This window comes from Falco rusticolus, chromosome 1, assembly GCF_015220075.1.
Source record: "Falco rusticolus isolate bFalRus1 chromosome 1, bFalRus1.pri, whole genome shotgun sequence".
NCBI classification, from domain to species: Eukaryota; Metazoa; Chordata; class Aves; order Falconiformes; family Falconidae; genus Falco; species Falco rusticolus.
In genome coordinates, this window is record NC_051187.1 from 65,446,653 (window position 1) to 65,467,426 (window position 20,774).

Sequence of the window (20,774 nt, forward strand, 5' to 3'; positions counted from 1 at the left end):
TACACGCAGTAAGGTGATTATTAATAATTTGAAAACTTTACAAGGAAATACATAAAAAAGTTGTGGTATACCTCAGAAAAAAGCCCAAAGGTATAGCTGCTCTTAAGTCTGTGAACAAAGGTCACTGCTCAAGTATCTTTAAAACCAGTGCCAGATGCTAAGCTTGCCCTGGGAGCGTGGTCCTCAGTGCCAAGGTTATTGTTTATCCATTGCCCAGACTCATGCTTTTATTCTCCTGCTGTACCCACAGGATTATTCAAAGTTGAGGAAGTTTTTTTGGTTGGTTTGGGGTCTCATTTTTTCCTTTTTAGGAAAAAAAAACCCCAAATCAACAGTGAGTTTATCCATCCAGCTCTGAGGTTGGATGCTGCCAGGACAAGGCTTAGTACTTCAGAAGGTTGAGTACCACAAACGCCAAGGACTACGCCCTCCCTCTGGAAATAAAACCTAACATCATCTCTGGTTTGGCACTGTAAGATAAAATGCCCAAATCAAAGGGTGCTACTCTTAGTAACTTCTTGAGTGCTTGGATGCAAGTATGAAACCAAGTGCTAGTATCTTCATCTCCAGACCACTGGATAAACAAGATTTAAACATCAAACATGGTTGTTTATTCCTCTCTATAAAATGCATACGAGTTATGTTATTTATTTTAAATGTTATCATTTGTATAATACCATGACACTAGATATCTGATACACTTAATGATTATTGTTACTGTATTATTTTAGAGTTTAGTAAAACTATAGTGGTGGCTAAAGTCTGAGCTGTTCTGTGAAGTACATACAAGTGATACTCGGTTTTATTTAAAAAATATGGAACAAATGCACAGTTGTTATCCCATGAAGCACATTTTACAGTAAATGAAGAGCCATGTAATTTCCATTAGAATTTGGAACTAAGGTAACTAAAAATACTGCTCATTACAATTCTATTGTAAAAGTGGAAAGACAAGCACCATATTCTTAAATATAAGCATTTTTACTTTCATAAAAATTCAAGACTTCTTATTTTGGTAGAACACTTCAAAGAAACACAATTTTGTAGTTTAAGTTGCATCATAATAGTTCTATCTACATATTAAATGCTCAGCAGCATATAATACAGAAATAATCATTACAATGTACATATGAACAAAAAAGTTAAAATGGATATGAACACTGATGTTCTTTAAAATGATGCGCACATAACTATTTTTAAAGATACGTAACATTTCATGCTTTACTGTCTGGTAACACAAAAGAAAAAAGCCCTCTTAAACATTCAAATCCTTTTATCCTTTGTCCTGACTCCAGCTTCACCAAGTCCTGACTCCAGCTTGGTGAAGCTGGACTTTACCTGGCACAAGGCTCAATTAAAACATACAAAGACAACAGAATTTGTCCAGTTGACAATAAAGATAATGATATATATATACATAGTTCTATGTAATGCATGTCTACACACAGAAATCCTTTAACTTGGCAAATGTTAAGGAGTTTGATTTCTATAATTGAATGGAAAACAGATCAGGAGATGGTAAAGACGTTATCTTTGGAAAGGTCCAACTATTAAAAATGCAGAGGTCCTCAAAACATATACCAGAAAGAAATACTAAAGGTACAGGAAATTTAAAACAAATGCAAAGACCCTACACTATAGGAAATACCACCTGCTCTTTCTGCAAAATAGATATTTGCCTAACGCTGAGTAATCTCAGTGCTTTCAATGAGCACACTACAGTTTGTACAAGCTGCCTGTCCTGGCAAGTCTAGAAAGAATTGGGGCCCAAGAGCATTAAAAGGTGCTTTTATTTTCTTTTTTGTGTAATCAAGTAACACATGCCAGCCATCATGTGAATTAAATTCCTGCTGTGCAAAATGCACCTCGATGTCAAAGGCATCACACCTGATTAAAACAATTGCACAGTCCCACACAGATTACCTGCACTGTCACGGATTTCACCCAGGTTGCTCAGCTTTTAGCATCTCGGGATGCTTATGGCACATCTGATATTGGCACTTACTAAAACCTGCATGAAAACAGTACGCCATTTATGTCTTAAAAATATATGTAAATTTTAGGGGAAAGGTGGCTAGGCTTTTACATTTATCATCTAATAAAATACAGAATATATATTTAAGCTTTAACAAGTTTTGCCTTTAAATTCATTGTATCATTTAAACTTTCTGGATGGCATAGTTAAATTCATATAGGTACATAAGTAACCCATATCACTGCTATTGACAATTATTACTGGTAATTCTCTAACAGCAGGTAATATAAATGGCTTTAACATATGGTGACATGAACAGAATATGACAGATTTCAGGAATCTAATTGGCATTTGTGTGCAGGAAAAATACTTAGTATTATCAACAGAACACTTTTATTCAGGACAACAGACAATGAAATCTAAGATACCTCATAAATTTTCCTATTGCAGAGTTAGAACCGATACACCACAAGATCACTTCAGTTAACATGAGTTATAAAGAAATGTTTTATAACTCTTACCCTTCAGAATAAAAAGATTGATTTGTTCTCCCTTAAATATGCTTTGGCTTACTTTCTTAAATCCATCTAGATAAGAATAATTCCTCTGTCTAAAGGCATATCCAGAATGTACCATTGCAAATAAAGGTTTCGGAGGATTTTTTCTACAAAGGAAATACACAACAATAAGCTACCTCCAATAGCAGGTATTTTGTATTAACACATACCATTATTATTTGCACAGAACAATTTTAAATATCAAAAACTATGTTAAAAAATAACAATTAATTCTACTGGACTTGTGCTTTCAGCTGCTCTCTCAGCAAACACAGACATACAGCAAACGCGAGAACAAAATTGGGATTTGTTTCGTACATGGCTCCTGTGTAAGGACTAGCATGTCATGTCCTTTGCTGCTCCAAAGTCCCACTAAAGCATCTGGAATTTCAAGACTGCCTATAAAAATGCATACCAAAATTACCATAAATATTTTACCTCTGGCTTGTTCTTACTCAGCCACTGACTAATAATGACTTGAACTATACACACATATAAATAAGCTTTACGTACTTGAAGCAACCAAGAATACCCAGTGAGTTTCCTTTAATTTAATTTTGTATCTCATTAGTTAAGTGGATAGTTCCTGTGCTGCAGCTGCTCCCATATCCCTTAGCAACATTTGTACAGGCACATTCTTCTATTTTCATATAATTCATTTCTCTAACAAGGGGGGGAAGAAATATTCATACAAATGAAAGGGGAAACTGTCAATACACAAAGTGCTGACACATTCATTACATAATTCAAGAAAATAAATTTTCTAGCTTATTTATCACCAGAAGGCTTAGCTAGAACTTGCTTTCGTCAGAAGTTTGTTCTATTGACAGTATTCCTTCAAAGGAAAATTCCAGTGCAGTATAGAAATTATTTTAACCAGTACATCAAAATCACTATGGGCTTACGTCAGACAGATGCAAACATACAGACAGGCGTGCACACATACATTCTATATGATGGCCTTGGGAGAGAGTGGGGTCTTCCTTGCACATCACAGAACAGCAGCAGTTTGCACCTTGGGAGCCTGGCTCGCCTGCTCTGCACCACCAGCAGCCATAGGAAAAAGTAAATCTCTGCTTCCCACACACCAAGATGTGTAATGAGTTTTAAAAGAGCTGTGTTTCACTGTAGGCTTGTAAAGACATCGTGCAAAAGCTTTACTGGACCACCGCTGGCTTGCTCCCACAGCAATGGCATTTTTTGCAGCTGAGGATTTAAGAGTACTGGACAAGACAGGTTAGCAATGTCCTCTGAAAGTATAACCACTGAAGAAGCCGTGCTCTTGACTGAGTCGTCACTGATGAGGAAAAGCATCAGTTTCTCTGTTTAAAATACTTGTGGGATTGAAAACAACAGAACATGCATTCGTTTACTCAATTTTTTGGTTACTTATAAATAAAACCTTTGGTTTGACATATCTAAGAATTACCACATTGGATTCCTTTCAAGAACCAGGAAAGTCTTAAATTGTTAATATTTCAAACAAGAATGTATAGTTCTTTTGTCATTTTCAGCATAAAAATGGGCCCAAGTTGAGAAGTACAATTTTGACAGCAGATCCAACTGACACAGACAGCTCTTTCATTCACTGAATAGAGAGGTATTGAAAATTATCAATAGCTCTAAGAACTGCCCTGAAAATTCCTATCCATACCTTTCGACCAAATACTTACTTAGCACATAATCTACTTATATTATCTATATAGAGAGAACACATATATTTATATATATTTTTAATATATACAGAAAATAAATCTAATATGAGATTTGAGTCTTTCTTTAATGGCATTTGTAGAACGATGATGAATTGTGGAAAGAAGTGGCTATAATTTACGGTCAGTTCAGGATGGATTAGGATATGTTAACCAACAGTAAACCTCTGCCACCTACCCTATAGTTTCTCCTCATCCTCTGTGTCCCATCCGTTTTTAAGGACCAGCAATCGCTACAACAACGCTCCTCAGGACATCTGCAGTTGCAGGTAGAGGATGCATACGCCGGAACCTCAGCTAAGAGGTAGGTGTTCTACCTGATGCATGCCTCACCTTTCCAGCTTGCGCAGTACCAGCAGGTGCCGCTGGTGCAGCAGCGCACATCTGTCCACTCGCTGCTGCCAGCGCTGCAGGGCCCCCTCCTCCCAGCTCAAGCTGAGAAGAAAGACATCAGGCTGAAAACCTCAGACATGCTCCACGGTGGGGTACCAACCCATTTCAGGGTTCTTTGCCCAGAAGCACTACTTCTGCGCTTCAACATTTAGGCATGCTACTCTCTTAGAACAACAGAAGTCATTTTAAGATTAAAAAGCATGATTCTATGAAAAAAGAACAGGAAAACAGGTTAACCAGTTGTGTTTGTTGGTTTTTGGGGTTTTTTTTTTGGGGGGGTGGGGTGGTTTTTTTGTGTCTTTTTCTTTTTGGTGAAATTCCAGCTATTATAAAAAGTAAGGTGCTTTTCACTGTCAACCAACATAGGTCTCACAGGATCTAAAGTTCTTATACCTAACACAAGAGATTAATACCAATGATTAGTACTGGCCACACATTGCAACTCTCCACAACAAAGTACTTTAGGGCAATTATTTTTATAAACACATTCCTGCAAAATAGCTTCATACTATGGAATCCTTCCTGGGACTTGAGCCTACTACTTGCTGAGAAAAAGTGTTAAAATATCTGGATGCCTTTGAGAACATAACTTTTATGTTGAAAAAAAGAACAGTTTCAGTTTTCACCAGCTTTAAAATAATTGTTCACCCTCCACTGCTGCAACGATTCAGTTCTTTATACAAATTAGCATTTGGACATCCTACCCACATGAATGGACTTGTGGGTGTAGGCTTGGCTCACGAAAAAATGCTGTGCTAACATATGATTAAGGCTTAGTGAAGCACTGAAATACTGTTTTGACAAGGATTTTTCCTAAAGCCTGCACCTCTATTTTTTTTTAACCTCCTCTTCCATCTGAAAAGGCGGCTGGGATTTTGTGCATTAATTATCTGAGAAGCAATGTGTAACAGCTAATCTCGGAAATATCAGCTCTGGCACATGGTAAAGAAGAAAGTATAGAAGGGGATAAATGAGTAGTAAGGAGGAAAACTTGATGACTTCTGTATGTAAGTATCAAATTATGTAGTCAAGAATAAAATCCTGTCCCTTCTGAAATCAAAAGCTCAATACTTGCTAAATCATATACAAATGTCATTGTCAATACTGTGACCAACAGATTATTACCCACATGCTTTTGCAGAAAACAACATAGCTTATCTTGGGAGTATTACTTTATACACCCAGCATCTCTGAAAAGAAAAGAATTCGCGTAAATACAAATCTTCAATACTATTTAGAGGGACTAAAAGCCTTTGAAATATCTTTACTGTTTGAATTCTCCATGACTGCTGATAAGTAAAGATAAGCAATTAATTCTTTTTACATAAATACGTGATCCTCTACTTTTTACAAAGTATCAGATCTGTACAATTACCATTTGTTTTGCAAATACTTTCCAGGCCTGTCTGCAATTTATCTCCCATGAGAGTTATTTCTGTAGAAAGAAAAGAGCTATTAGATTGTGACCCAAACATGTAACAGAGGTAAGGAGAAGGTATGAGAGGCACTTGTGTTCACAATGTAGTGTCAAATATTCAGAACTTCTTGCAGGCAGTTCTAAAATTCTTCATATTGTGTGATTGCCAGTGATTTTGGATGATAGTTCAAACAATGCATCCAGGTTTTTGCTTGCCAAAGGATAGTTCTCTTGTTTGTTTAATTTAAATATTAATATCCATGCTGTCGGTTCTGAAATGATGAAGATGGATTAGCAGCTTGTCCAAAATATAAGCCAGGCCTTGTAGTAAACACTTTCAAGAGGCACAGTGTTGGCAGAAAGCTTTTGAAATTTCAGTCCGCAAGTAAAATGTCAATTAAAGGTTTAAAAGACTTGTATGTTTGCGTAGATTAGCATTCACTTGTCCTCTCATGTGCAAGAAATTGATCACTTTCATTTGCATTTTCAGGTTCATCCACTTCTTCCACAGGGTTCTTTTCTTGCAGCCCACTATTTTCTGAACAGAAGTCGTCATCTCTATCGCTACGATGACCTTCAAGACTATGTCTGATGCCATAAGCAAAGTAAATGAGAAAGCCTTCCAAAAGGAAAAAAAAGAACTTAGGGTTTTCAGTCAAATAGTGCATTAAAAAGTAGTTAGTTATTATTCTTTGGCTGAACATATTTTCCAAAACAAGTTTCTTCTTCAGGTATCTGAATCAGCTCATGCCTCAGCTCTTCCCTGTTTCTATGGAAATTCCAATTCCAAATATTTTTTGCATAATTAAATGCTCTAATAGCTCATGAAAACTACCGTGTCAAATTTATGTCTAGATGAAATCAACACGATTTTCCATATCTTAAGGGAGAATGACTGATATATGGAGAAGAAACCTGTTACAAATAGGTTTCTGCACAATTTTAGCTATACTTAGGAAAAAAAATAATTGTGACTTATTGGATGTCCAATATCTTTTATTCTTCATATTACCTCAAAACTGCATTTACAATTTTGACTGCATGTAAATACTGCTTCTGAAGCATGCTCTTGCTTTCATCAGAAATATCAACCGACTTTTATTAGAACACAGGCTTTTTTTCAAGTATTTCAATGAAGAGAATGAAACGTTCGAAGATGGGATTCATGAGTCCTAACGTAAGTGACTGAAATGTACAGAAGTACCTACCAAGTGCCATCCAGAAGCTAAATCTGATCCAAGTGTCTCCACTTAATTGTACCATCAAGTAAATATTTACCAGGATACTGAATGATGGCAAAAATGGCAATAGTGGAACCTAAAAGGAAATATTTAATACCTTTATATTAAACACAATTTCTTGCATGTCACACTTCCGTCACACAACACAAACTAAAGGTGACACATCTAATAATTGAAAAAGAATTGATTTTTTTTTTATTGGAATACACTGAAATTTTCTTTTTCACTGGGTTTAACCACCCATTTCTACATATCTTAAAAATTTTAAATACATTATGTTTAATATTTATTCTCTAAGGTTGTGTAGAAAAACTTTCCAGTTTGTGCTGAACTAATACTAATGTATTCCTGTATCTACAGCTGAAAATATATTTATATATCCTTTCTTTCTGAAATACCACCACCACCACCACCCCGCAACGCCACCAGATTCCTTGACCTTCATCATTATTTCCATTAAATACACCAGTAAAAAACTCATCTCTGAACATAAGTGAAAGCCTATAATGAAAGCATGATACTTTGGGAGGTACAAACTGCACTGTGATCCAAAGCATTGTACACAACACAGACAAGTTTAACATTTTAATCAGTTTACATTAATCGGTTTCTGAACTGGTTTCTGGTTTCCAAGTGCTTAAATTTAAGTCTAAAATTACTTGGGTCTCAGCAAGGTGCACTTTGAGGCTGCGCCTAAAGGAATACCTAGAAGATCGGTGCTGTCAGATCCACTAGTTGTAACAGCAGCTGTCACACCAATAGCAGTGGTATAGCCCTTTTCTGCAGCCGTGCTCCTGTGCGTGTCACGCATTCAATCTGTGGTCTGTAAAACCCTCTCTTGTCCTGAGAAGACCTGGACTGGACTGCACATCAGCCATGACCATCTGCTACCCCTACCTTCACCAAAAAACCCGCAATAGTGGCAGTGCAGTAATGAAAGACTGCCTGAAAAAGGACCATCTCTCTTCTCCCTCTCTGCCCCTCTCCCACTTGTTAAATCCATCCAAACCTCTCATTAGAGAATAACATAGAGAATATGTTATTCACCATAAAGGCCACTTTCTGCTGGTTCTGAGGCTGCCTTTGGATGAGGAGAATGGTAACTATGAAGGACGCCACCAACACAGCAAGAAGGCCAACACTCCAGGGCTCCAAGTTAGCAATAAAATGAATCCCGTATGTAGTGAGGACACTCAAGCCACAAACCAAGCAAGCTGTGTGAAAAACAAAATGATGGAAATCGGAAAGAGGTGACTTAATCTCTGCATTGAAGAGGAAGTGACTTTTAAGAAGGATGGTAGCAGGCCTTCAGTATGAAATGTTATCATGAACATGTTTAATTAAAGGAAAAGATACTAGACTACAGATTAGATCCATCAAGAAGTATAAAAGCATTCTGCAGAATGACATTATGACTGAAAGAAGGCATGTTATCACTAGATTTTTAATTTTGTCTTTAATACACTTCAATTATTTATGTTAATGCATTATATGAGTTTGCACAGTTGAATACTTACCTAAAAGACCCACTAAAAAGTTAACAGTAGTTGCAGTCTGCTCAGTGGGTAAACTGGATGGATTAATCAGGGCCTGAAGACTGAAGTGATTTTCTTGTATCATATTTATCTGTGATTCACTTACTGCAGATGCCTTTTCAGATGCAGCCAAAGCTGCTTTTTCTGGAGAATATTTTGGTTGCTCATAGATTAAACTGGGTTGGTACCTATGCATAGAACAAACAGGATAACAAAAAATTAAGCTTACTTTGGGATCTGAAGCAATATGACTCTAGGAATGCATTTAAATTCTTTGCAGTAGACAGTGAGAATTTCCAATCTATGACTGCACTGCAACAGCATATATCATTAATCCCTATCATATATAAACAAACAGTGGCAACTCACTTTTTTTGCTGGGTTTGTTTGGAGATTTTTGGGGGGCAGTTTTGTATAAGCTACATGAATGCGTCAGTGGGTCAGATAAATGACCAGTCTCGTACAAAAAGAAAGGACGACAGGGTCTGGTGATCAACGGCAGGGAAATGGCAGGGGAGCTTCTTTCTGACTTGCTTCCCATACTGTAAGAGGCCTCCTAACTGGCATAAAATGAAATTTTACATCTGCTTTGTTAGAATTTAAGCGTATTTTTAGAAATACATATGTTATGTAAGTCACTACAGGATAAAATAGTCTTCTCTTTTAAAGTGTAAATTACTGTAACAATGAACTTGAGCTGACTTCAAGATGTTGTACATTTAAAAGTTAATTACTTAGGCTTAAGTAATAAAGATTGACCTTTTTAAGTCAGTATGTATGAATACATAATAAGGTGAGCTGTAGCTACCAATGTATCAATATTATTCCATAGCTTTACAAACAGAACAGGTATCAGAATTTTACTGACAAGTATTTATAGTCTCACTCATTGAGAGATAATATTTGCATTGTCTTTTAGGACAACCACATCCTGAAACACTTGTCTGGTCTTACATTTCTGAGTAGGGTAAAACAAAGAAATTATCTGAACTTGTCCACCCTGTGAACTACCTAGAACATCTATACCTTTCGCATGTAGCCCCCACAACGTAATGGGCCTGATGTACAGCATAGACTGTATTCTTCTCAAAATACCATTCGTTGAATTTTGCACGCAAGCTTACATCTAGTACTTTTGAGACTAATGCTTAAACCAATACATCTGCTGGGAAATAAATGGTGTCTAGAGTTCACATGAAGCTTTGACTTGACTAACTGTTATACTGATATGACAATATATCATTGTTTTCTTTGGTGATCTTAGTAATCATCTATATACATACAGCTAATCTTAACCATTTACCTGTCTAGCAAAAAATGTACCCTGTAAATGTCACTTCTGTTTATATACTGATAACGGAAAATCAAACAGTAGAATACAAAGGTTTCTCACTCACCTAAGAATGAGGACACAGGTTGCCACAAGTGAATAAGCAAGAAGTGTACCAATAGACATCATGTCCACTAAAGCCTTTAGGTCAAACAGAAATGCCATTATAGCTAAAAAAGAGAAGAAAAGGAAATGCAAAATTTGTATGAGACTGACATAGGATCAAAGAATCATTTAGGTTGGAAAAGACCTGTAAGATCATTGAGTCCAACCATAATTGCTAAGATTAATATTAAAGATATATTAAAACCTAAGGTTTTAAAATGTCTGCAGTGTAACTTTAAATTGTTTTACTGACAGCAATATAAGTAAAATCATGGTAATCCTTAAAAACACATCTTTGAAGTCACCACCAAGATTCCCAAACCTAATTGCCTACATTTGGGAATTTCATTTGTATAGATATGCACTGATGAGCCATACAGTCATGCTGCAGAATCAAGCAATTGATATTGGACTCATCTGGACATAAGTATTTGCACACATGGCTTGCTGAATTTGGGCCACATTAAAATCCATTTTTATAGAATAAGGTTCAGGTCCTGCAACAGAATCTGACCAAAGCTGAGGGGATGGATCTCACTGCAAAACTTAGCAAAAATGATCTGACCCAGCAAGTCAGCAGTATGCAAAATTCCTGCTGAGCTAAGAAAGAGGTCTATGTAAAGAGGACTTTCAGAGTAGTCTCAAATAAAAATAGTTTTGTGGGTGTTTTTAAATTCATTCTCTTACTAAAAAGAATTTAAGTTCAAGTGGCCTTCAAGAAAGACCAGTAAAATCTCACAAGAATTAATATTCTTAAGATCACTGAAATCGGAGGCAGAAACTTCCATGATACTGAGAGCAGTTATAGCAGTCTTTGTGTTTATAAAAGCTAATACCACGTTCTTTTGGAGATTCTGGAATGTCTTTTTTTGTCTATGCTGTTTGAACATAGAGATACATAGCTTATAAAGAAATTAGCACAAGCCATCACTAAATGAAAGGCTAATATTAATTGATTTGAAATATATGTTATTAAAGAACCTTTTATAATACTTGTATTTTATGAACATTATTGAGACGCAGAAAGAATTTAAACATACTTAATCTTTTGAATCATCAGGAATCTCAACATCAAAAGAAATGAGTAAATGTAGCCTTTATACACTGTATGTATATGCACACACAATTTTTTCTATGTTCAGAAATACCTATATATAATATTCATGTTACGTGTTTGTTAATATATTTGCAGATAGGTGTATAAGTGCACAAACACACATTCTGCTGGTATTTGATCCTGAAGGAGAAAGCAAAATGTAATTTTCTGAAAACAAGACTGCTGTGTTACAGAAGCTTCATTTCATCTGTGATCTCCTTTTCCAATGAAGGAAGGAAGACCATCCTGTTTTCTTCAATGACAGTGGATGTTCCTAAATCCAAGTTGTCATTTACAGGTTAGATTCCTGAATACTTTGCTACTTTGCATGCTCAAAAGAGCATGGGTAAGCAAAGCTGAGGGAGAACAGAGCCTACTATAACCTCATGTACAGTAGCTATATTTAATTTTTAATCCTAGCTTCAAAAGGCTACTTTGTAGCCCAGAATATCTTTTACATTAGAACCAAACTGAAAAATGTCTCTAAGTTTCTGACTAAGAGGATAAAAGACATGGTATTGTTTTTTCACCTCCCTTAACTCTGCTCCAAGAAACAACAGGAGATCAATTTACAGTGAAACCTTGGACTGACACCAAACAATTTTGCTATGTGCAGGGTTTCACAATCGCGATTACCACCTGTGAAAAGGTAAGTCACAGTAGGAACGTGGCAATTGCCTCAGCTGTATTCTTGGCCTGATAACTTTAATAAAGGGGCCGAACATCTAATCTCCTTAATGTTTCTTAAAGCTACGAAACTATCCATGCTACCAATGAATAGAAAAGTCAGATAATACAAGCTGTTGCATACATCTGTAACTATTCTGGCAAAACTATTTATGACTATAAGTTACCAAATACGCATCTTTTTGAAAACAGAAGAAGAAATTACTTCTTCTCCAGCAGCAGACAAAGCTGTCTTCAGGTGAATTGTTGACACACCAAATCCCCCAAACTGTCTAAAAGCAGCACAAGTGATGGCTGCTGCATAGCTGTAGTCAGGGCTGTTTAACTCTATCAGTCAGTTTACCAGCTGGGTAATACAGTTTTCTTTCTCCTCACCATTACTGTGATTTCCGATAAATTTGTTCATTTCATCCCACATAACTGCACTTTCAAATTGTTATAGGGGAATATGTCAATATCATAAACTCAAACAATAGAAAGTAAAAACAATGAAAGTAATTCTAAGCAATTTATTTGTACTGACCGAAGAAAAAGGAACTGGTAATAATGCTTCATGTGGGAAGTATTCGGACAATGACTGTGCCTTCCCACATGTCAAGTGCATGGTGTCAGTAGTTCTAGTCTTGTGGCATCTGAGGATGACCCTGACTACATAATAATAATATTTTAGTCTCAGTTCTGTACCTCTTACCTGATACCAATTTGAGCCAACGTTGCTAAATATTGTAAGGCATGTATTTTATATCTGAATTACTTTTAAGACTTATTTATTTGCCTTTGAGTTAAATACTTCTAGAGCTTCCAGTTTTCCTGGGTAATTTAAGACATTCCACTGAAATGACAATGAAATTTGGGCATAGCTACACGTACCTCTGCAAGAAGTATGGACAAAAGTGAAAAATTGTACGTTAACAGTTTCTCTTTGTGAAACATTAAGAGTTGGAAACAGCTCCCAAAATGCTGTTTTGCTAAAATATGTGTGGGCATGTATGTGTATATGTATGTGTGCATCCACACGTAACCCTGCCAACACACACACATACCCATCAACCGCAGTCTGGTAAGCCTACACAAAACCAGGATCATTTTCTTTAGAAAGAAATTTAAAAAAAATCTCTATATTTTACTCAAACGTTGATCCTGCTTCAAATGTAGATTTTTTTTTCTCATGACTCATAATAAAACCCATGAAAGTTATTTTCCCCCATTACAGATGTGATAAATATAAAGGTGTACATCAGACAAGGAAACCCTATAAAGTAGAGCATCAGTCTAAGGGACCCAGATTAAGTAACAAGCTTATTCACCAGATAAGGGGCCAATATTAGAAATTAACAAATAAATAAAATAATTTTAAATTCTGTGATATTAAGGACATCACCACCACCATGATTGGCATGATCTGGAGTTCTCACACCCTTTGATTAACTCAGTAATTTTATTCCCATTGTACATGCAAGGGAAGTTAACAAGCAGCCCTTTTCAAAAATATGAAGTACCATGCACGTGCATAAGGTGTTTAAATCTCAGCTTTAAGTAACATGGGCTTTGAGAGCTTACCAGAGATGACCCCTGCTGTCAAGGTGGCAGAAACTGGTGCCTGCCTCTTACTCACTTTGGCAAGAAAACTAAAGAGTAAACCATCGCGTGCCATGGCAAACAGAATTCGGGGCAAAGGGAACATAGAGCCGAGAAGACTAGAACAGAAAAATGTATAGTTCAAATACAGGTTATTAAAAGCACAATGCTTTACTGGTAAACCCAACTACACAAAAAGAAAGCTTGGAAGAGTTAATGGGTTTAGGTATAGTTTTGGTATAGGCTCTGTATTGCTGCTCTTGGTTTTTTGTTTGGTTGACTGATATTCTTGGTTTTGGGTTGATGTTTATTTTGAACCTAGGCTCTGAAAGCACTTGAGATTAACCAATAAATACAAAATCTGTGCAGAGAAAAGTTTTACTGGTAGCCTACTTTACCTGGCGACAATCAGATTGATCATTTCAGTCCAAAGCAAATCAAAGCTGCACAACAGTGGTTTATTTCCATATATGCAACGTGTTTAGCAGTGCACCTTTCTTTACATGGATCAACTCTTAGTCTCACCTGCTACTGCACCGGACGATAGAGTAGCAACTAGTGGGGTCTTCGTTTTGGAACTGATTTGAGCTAGACATTTGAAAAGCAACCCATCCTTCGCCATAGCATAGATTACACGTGGCATTGGGAAAATGGATCCAAGAAGACTGAGTAAAAAGCAAACACATGCAACATGGCAAACACAGTTCATGCAGAGTTGTATCATGGACAAGATAAACAATGTTAATTAATGGCATGTATAGAAACAAAACTTATGATTGTAAGACAAAACCAGAAAGCCCATAGCCCAAGATAGTACAGATCAGACACAAATAGAAATTTCTTTTTCCTTGTAAAGTTGATTACTTTTTTTTTTTTTTTTTAATTGATTAAGGTAATGGAATTGCTTCATCAGAGGGAATTCAGATTAGCAAAATAACTCTTGTCATCACTGTAGTTCTTGGGTATTAGTGGACCAGAAACATGTTCCAGGTCACACTAAGTATGCGATTAAGCTTTAGTATTCCTGGAGAAGGTCTGTCAGTCAGCAGCAGCAAATCAAAAAGCATTAGCAGCATCTCTTACACTCTATATTTCCATGTGAGGCTGCTGATTAACAGTAATTCAAAGTAAGCACCATACAGTTATACTTGGGCACATTACTTCTTTCCATTAAAGCACCTCTAGCCAAGTCTCATTAAGATTGGTTGGGGTTTTGTGTTTGGGTTTTTTTTTTAAGAAGTAAAGCTAATTAATTTAGATTTGTTATTAGCAGAACACAGAAAGCTTTTAAACCGTTGATAACTCAAAGCTCTTTTTAAACATATTTCTTAAATTAAGTGGTTTCTTTCCCTCAAAGCAAAGTAATTGTAATTAAGAAACCCCAAAACACTGAAAAGACAAAAGGCAAAATCACAGCCAGTATAACCTCTGCAGCAAGCACACTAGTTTTTAACCAGGTGAATGGTTGCCTTTCTTACTTTAGAGAATCGACTATATCACTTACAGAAGGCACAGGTTTTACATACCACAGATGCTAAGTACCTCCAGTAATGCTCGTGAGACACAAGCGTTAAGGTTAGGCACACATGAGAGATGTTTCATTGCACATGAACTGATCTTGATGTATGAATGTCCCTTCCAAAAAAGAATGTTTCCTGAAGCAGGGTGACAATTGATTTTTCAAATAAGGATACTGTTAAAATCCACCGCTAAATTTTTTGCTGTTGTAGCTTTGTAAAATTCACTTATCCTACGCCTTTTTAAGTACGTTGACACAAATAATGGAAATATTAACAAGCACCTTTACCCTGGGGAAACAAGTTCATGACATAACAGACACAACTATATGGACCAAAAGCAATAATCCCAATTTTTTTCTTAATTATGCCTCTAAAATGAGGAATATGAAATAGTTTTTTTGTTCTAAACTGATATCTGTCAACAAACTGAAAGATTAACCTCTCCATATAAGTAAATATAATTCTTCAGAATACACTGGAAAAAGAGACTAACAGTTCAAATTTCTGAAAAAGTGTTTTACCACCTCAGTTAATTTTGTTTTCCAAGATTAGTTTCTTTAATCTAGTTTTTGCTTATATATCACTTGTACTATTTATCAATATAGAGGAAGCATTCATTAAAACCCTCCAAAATGAGGGGGCTGCGACAACTAGATAGAAAATAACTCTAATCCCAGAATGAACTGTGTAACTATGACATTCTTTAGTCAGTCCTACAATTCTTTTAATGTCTTGCTGGAAGTATGTTTTTTTTCTGTCCTCTCCTACATCAAAATATTCCTTTCCTTTAAAACATTGTCCACAGGCAGCGTGCTCATCTTCTTCATGCTAATGCTTAAAGGATCATCTCAGAGTACTGTTAGTGCCTCAACCGGCATGTCGTTTTCCCTTCCACAAAGGCATCCAGTATTCTTACCATAAGTTCATGTAAATGACTCCTTACCCTACATAAGCTCACAGAGAATATTGGCATCAGCATTTTTCTATCCCTGAATTCAAGTACCAAGCCATTTTCTATTCTATGAAAGTGTTTGTACCACATTACAATTGGGATGTAACATATATGAACATATATGGACATATACCTCATACCCTCCCTGATCCTTTTAATCAACGTAACACGATAAGATTATATCCACAGTTTCACAAAGGGGAATAAATTATAATATTTTCACAGCTATAATCTACATCTCAAATACCCACACAGAAACCACAGGAAGGGATGATGTCAGAAGACAGACTGGCTACTGGAGGAAAACAGAGACAGGCAACGGAGATGAGGAGTGGAGTTAGTTAATCATCTCTTCAATTTTGCCTGCAAATACACAATGCCCATAAAACTGCTGAGTCATTGGGAGTGAAGAGCAAGAAAGGACAAAATGGGTGAGGTTTATTTTATCAGTTAATAATAACTTGCAGGTCATATGTCTGAAAATACATATTTTAATAAAAAATATTTTGGGTAATAAGCAAAAGAGGTAAAGTTCAATAACAGTACAGTTTAAAAAAGGAATTTAAATTGAATTACCTACTGTGATCAAGACCTGCTCAAGTCTAAAACATGCTTATAATACTTATGGATAACCCTTTGCATGAAGTAAGCCTTCAAAATTAACAAGAACATAAGTTTAAATCATATATTATCCATCAGCTTTTCCCAATAAAATTAGTATTTCAGCGTCTTTACCTTGTAGACAAAGCACAGAGGGATCCCACTGCTACAACGTATTTTGCAGGACCCCATCCAACATATTCAAATGCTACTGGCAGAGGACTTTTCTCGTCTAGTAGATAGTATGGCATCATAAGTGTCAATGCAGCCGAAACCCCAAAATAGGCCATGAAGCAGACAAGCAGGGACACCACAATTCCTATGGGTATGGCTTTCTGAGGATTCTTGACCTCTTCTCCTGAAAAAAGGGGAAAAAAATGCCCCACCAAAACTTCTTACTCATTTCCACCTTCAGCTTTCAAAGATAACATCAAAGACAAATAATGTGTTAAACTAAGCTATGGGAATCATATGTGTTAATAGAAGTTTTAAAAATCTGTATAAAATAGGCTCAGTGACACAGAACAAAACTCAGTATTTTATTGCCAAGAACAGCATTTAAAAATAGAGGTAAACTAAAGGACATAAAACACATTCTATATTTAGACTACTCAAAGCCCATAATTTCTAGTTATTTACCTACTGTTTGGAAGTTCAATATACTCATTCCCTATCACCCGTATACAAGCCAGCCTTTAGGAGAGATACCTCATTTCAGAGAACTGTAAAAATGACCAGGTGGTTAACATGATTTGGGCAGAAAAAAATGTATACTAATCACCTCCCAGACTTAGAAAGCAACAATTAATTTCTTTAGAACAGAAATAAAATAAGTAAAATCTCCTTCTTCCTCCCAGAAAGATAGCCCCATTCAGAAATGAACTCAGACTCATTCCACATGGACTGAAGGAGGTTTAGGAGAAAGCAGAAGAGCAGTTGACAGATTGTTATGCTGATCATGTGGGGTTTTTTTACAAAGAAAACATGTTACACATATATAGTTATACATATATACACACAGATATAAATACTATACCAGTTGTTGCAATGCAGTCAAATCCTACAAAAGCATAAAAACAGGTTGCAGCACCAGCCAATGTTCCTGTGAAACCATATGGCATAAAGCCACCACTCCCATACATACTTGTCACATTCTCATAGGACGAGCAATTCCTATAAAGAACAAAAATACAGCTGAAAAATTACTTATTTTTTTTATTATTGGTAGGACAAAACCATGCATCCTGCTCCCCTACCACTCTGGAAACACATTACAGTGCTCTTGTCAAGACAGTTCTGCTTTACAAAACTGCTCGAGAAGACATTTTTATGTCAAAGCTTGTAATAAAGACAAAAATAACAGTAAATGGAATAATACCTGAATCAATTAACTATCACCTTACTTTGCAGTTTGTGGCAAAAATTGTTAATAACAGTGTAGGCAACTTTTGCTGTTGTACTCACATACTGCAGTTAATACATGGCTTAAGGATAAGAAGCCAGTAACCACTCAAATGGTTACAGACAACGGGATTGAAATAAGATGATTTTTAAAGGAAACTACAAACAAGAAAATAAACCCTCTATTTTTAAGGGAATAAAAAGTTTATCATTCCCAGCCACAGAGCTATTAATTGATATATTACCTGCAATACTACTAAAGCAAGTATAACAGAAAATTGCTTGGACTGTGAGCAAGTAAATTGATTTTTTAAAAAAGCATTACTCTGTTACTGCAGTCAGGTTTATGAGATATTCTTCACTTATTTTCCAGTTGTCAGCATCTCCTTTCACAAAACCAGAAATCATAACGAAGAGTAGGACTAAGATGTTAATGGCAGTGAAAATTTTATTCACCCATGCAGATTCTTTTACTCCAAAAGATAAAAGACCTATAAAATAAAAATATTTTATAGATGTGAATGGTCCCTTAAACTAATAAAATGGCATTTTAAAGAAGATATACTTGTAAGTACTGTGAATAATATTAAACCAACAGCAGTAGATTTTATACTTTTAAAAAGTGGTAGCACAAATTTGCTAGACTTTTTGACAGCGTGGCAACAGGCAAGTGTGTTGGAAACCACAAAACAGAAAACTTTAAAAATTGCATTCTTTAAGTATTTTGAGCAATTGTTACTTACTGCTTTCCTGAGGTTCCAATACATATCTCTATTTTATGCAACGGAGCAAAAATAGGTACAAGAATTCTATGCTTAGTCAAAACAGATTGGTAGAATCTATTTCTTACAGAACACTCATTAGATTAATCAAATAAGAAAAATTATTAGATTAATAATGTAATCTGATCACTCTAAGTTTTTCAGGGCATATCCGTCACAGTTAAGAGTCCCATTTCCTATCTTATCAAGAATTTCTTTAAATTCATTCCTTTAAAAGAAATGCATGCCTCCTGTTCATAAACACTGATTCACAGAGATTCTAGAAAACAGTCTGATACAAAATACACATGCCTTAGGTTGCAGAGTAGGAGCATTTAAACAATCTGAAAGTTTGTTGTTTGCCACAGGATCCTACTGTGCAGTTAGATTTGTAACAACTGTAAGTGTACTAACAATTTAATGGAAAAGCAGGCAGTGAGCAGATCAGTGAAAATTAAGTGCAATGGGAAAGCCTCCACAGGTTCTTTGCAGTGTTTCCACTAATATCACATACATGCTTTCCCTCATTATTCAGAGATTAAGTCTGAAAATTTTAAGCCTCTCAAAATAATGTCTTAAAAATTTCTGACTCTGCTAATGAGATATTTGCTATCTTATCATAATGTAAGAAGTTATGATATGAGCTGCTCAAGTTTTCTTCACCAATGGCATTTTTATTGGAAGTAGGTATATGCTTTCTTCAGCTCAATTTTTCCCAAGAAGGCAATGTCTCAATCAGCCTAATGCAGTATGAAACATAGTTATAAATTTTTTTAAGTCCTTTCTCTAGGGAAAAAATAATCCCCAAACTAGATTTATGTGTACGTTCCCTCCTGCTTAGCACATAACATTTTCTGTAAAACATCATCTGCTACTCCTATGATTCAGCTTTGTGCAGTTCAGAATCCAATTACTGTATCGTGCTCAGCCTACACAGCCCTGAGCCACCCCTCTGCCCCTCCTCTCAGCGGCAGCGAGTTCTACCCAGTCCATTCACTGGTGGCTTGGCTGCTTACCACAGACACCTGGAGAGGTGATTTGTGGCACAAGCACAAAAGAAGTGAAGAAGGAATGATGGTGGGGATGAAAAGACAGGACACCAATGAAAACTCAGGAGCAGCAGTGAACCCCAGGAGAAACATTGTCTCTTCTGTCAAGAATCTCTACTTCCTATGTTAGGAAGCAACAATGGCAATGGAGAAAACATAAAAGGTGGCAGCATCTGAACTAGCATTTTATACTTTGGTTTGTGGAGTTTCAGTGCTTTGCTTTTCAAAATGTTATTTTTTTCTCCTTCCTTTGGGAGAGGTGAAACAGAAAGGTCTGTTCCAGCTATGCACCACATTCATTCCCATCTCTCCTGAAGACGTTAAAGAGTCTGAACTGGTACTATAGGCAACTCGTAGCCACAAACATGGCAGGATGCTGGACTAAACCTTGTCTAGTAAATTCCCTGATCTTCCTAAGTGTGGGAACTCATCTTTTCGTGTACAGAGACCTAATAAAAGCATCAGATGCACTGGTCGCTCATTCTAGCATTAAGAGTTGAACAGCAATGTTTCCTGAGTCCAACAAAGCCACCCAGAGTAAGGGAACGGGAGGTTATACCCATATAACTTAGTCTCACTTTCCAGAGAAGAAAAGCTCCTGCTTTTGTTTGATCTAAAGAGAGACTGAACATGAAAAATATTTGAGATCTCTACTGAATACTGAAATCCTTCTAGTATTGGCTGAAAACAAACTATATACTTTAGAATACACTCACTGCTTCCATCACTCCTGCTGGCAGTAAGAACGTTTCCTTGTGGAAAGCAACTGTTAAAATGCAAACATGCAAGTAAGTTGCAGTATTTTTGATCTTTCTGATCCCTCAAAAAGTATACAGTAGGTGTCAAATTTTGTGATTTAAAAACA

General features: G+C 36.2%; 1 protein-coding gene across 6 annotated transcripts in view; it reads right to left on the bottom strand.

The window, feature by feature from the left end:
• Nucleotides 1-775: 775 nt before the first annotated feature.
• The window catches only part of SLC7A2 (solute carrier family 7 member 2), a 58,791-nt gene continuing 38,792 nt past the window's right edge, over nt 776-20,774 (bottom strand). For 4 of the 6 annotated variants that reach the window (XM_037382195.1, XM_037382177.1, XM_037382215.1 and 1 more), the window contains 9 exons: nt 18,425-18,590; nt 17,735-17,871; nt 16,834-17,056; nt 14,152-14,291; nt 10,228-10,330; nt 8,813-9,018; nt 8,343-8,509; nt 7,263-7,371; nt 776-6,673 (listed from right to left, as the gene is read on the bottom strand). In XM_037382195.1, coding sequence (XP_037238092.1) covers nt 6,486-6,673; nt 7,263-7,371; nt 8,343-8,509; nt 8,813-9,018; nt 10,228-10,330; nt 14,152-14,291; nt 16,834-17,056; nt 17,735-17,871; nt 18,425-18,590 — 1,439 coding nt within the window. In that variant the 3' untranslated portion in view covers nt 776-6,485. Of the gene's footprint in view, nt 6,674-7,262; nt 7,372-8,342; nt 8,510-8,812; nt 9,019-10,227; nt 10,331-13,608; nt 13,746-14,151; nt 14,292-16,833; nt 17,057-17,734; nt 17,872-18,424; nt 18,591-20,774 lie in introns of all 6 variants that reach the window. The other 2 variants (XM_037382186.1, XM_037382221.1) reach the window with 2 other exon arrangements.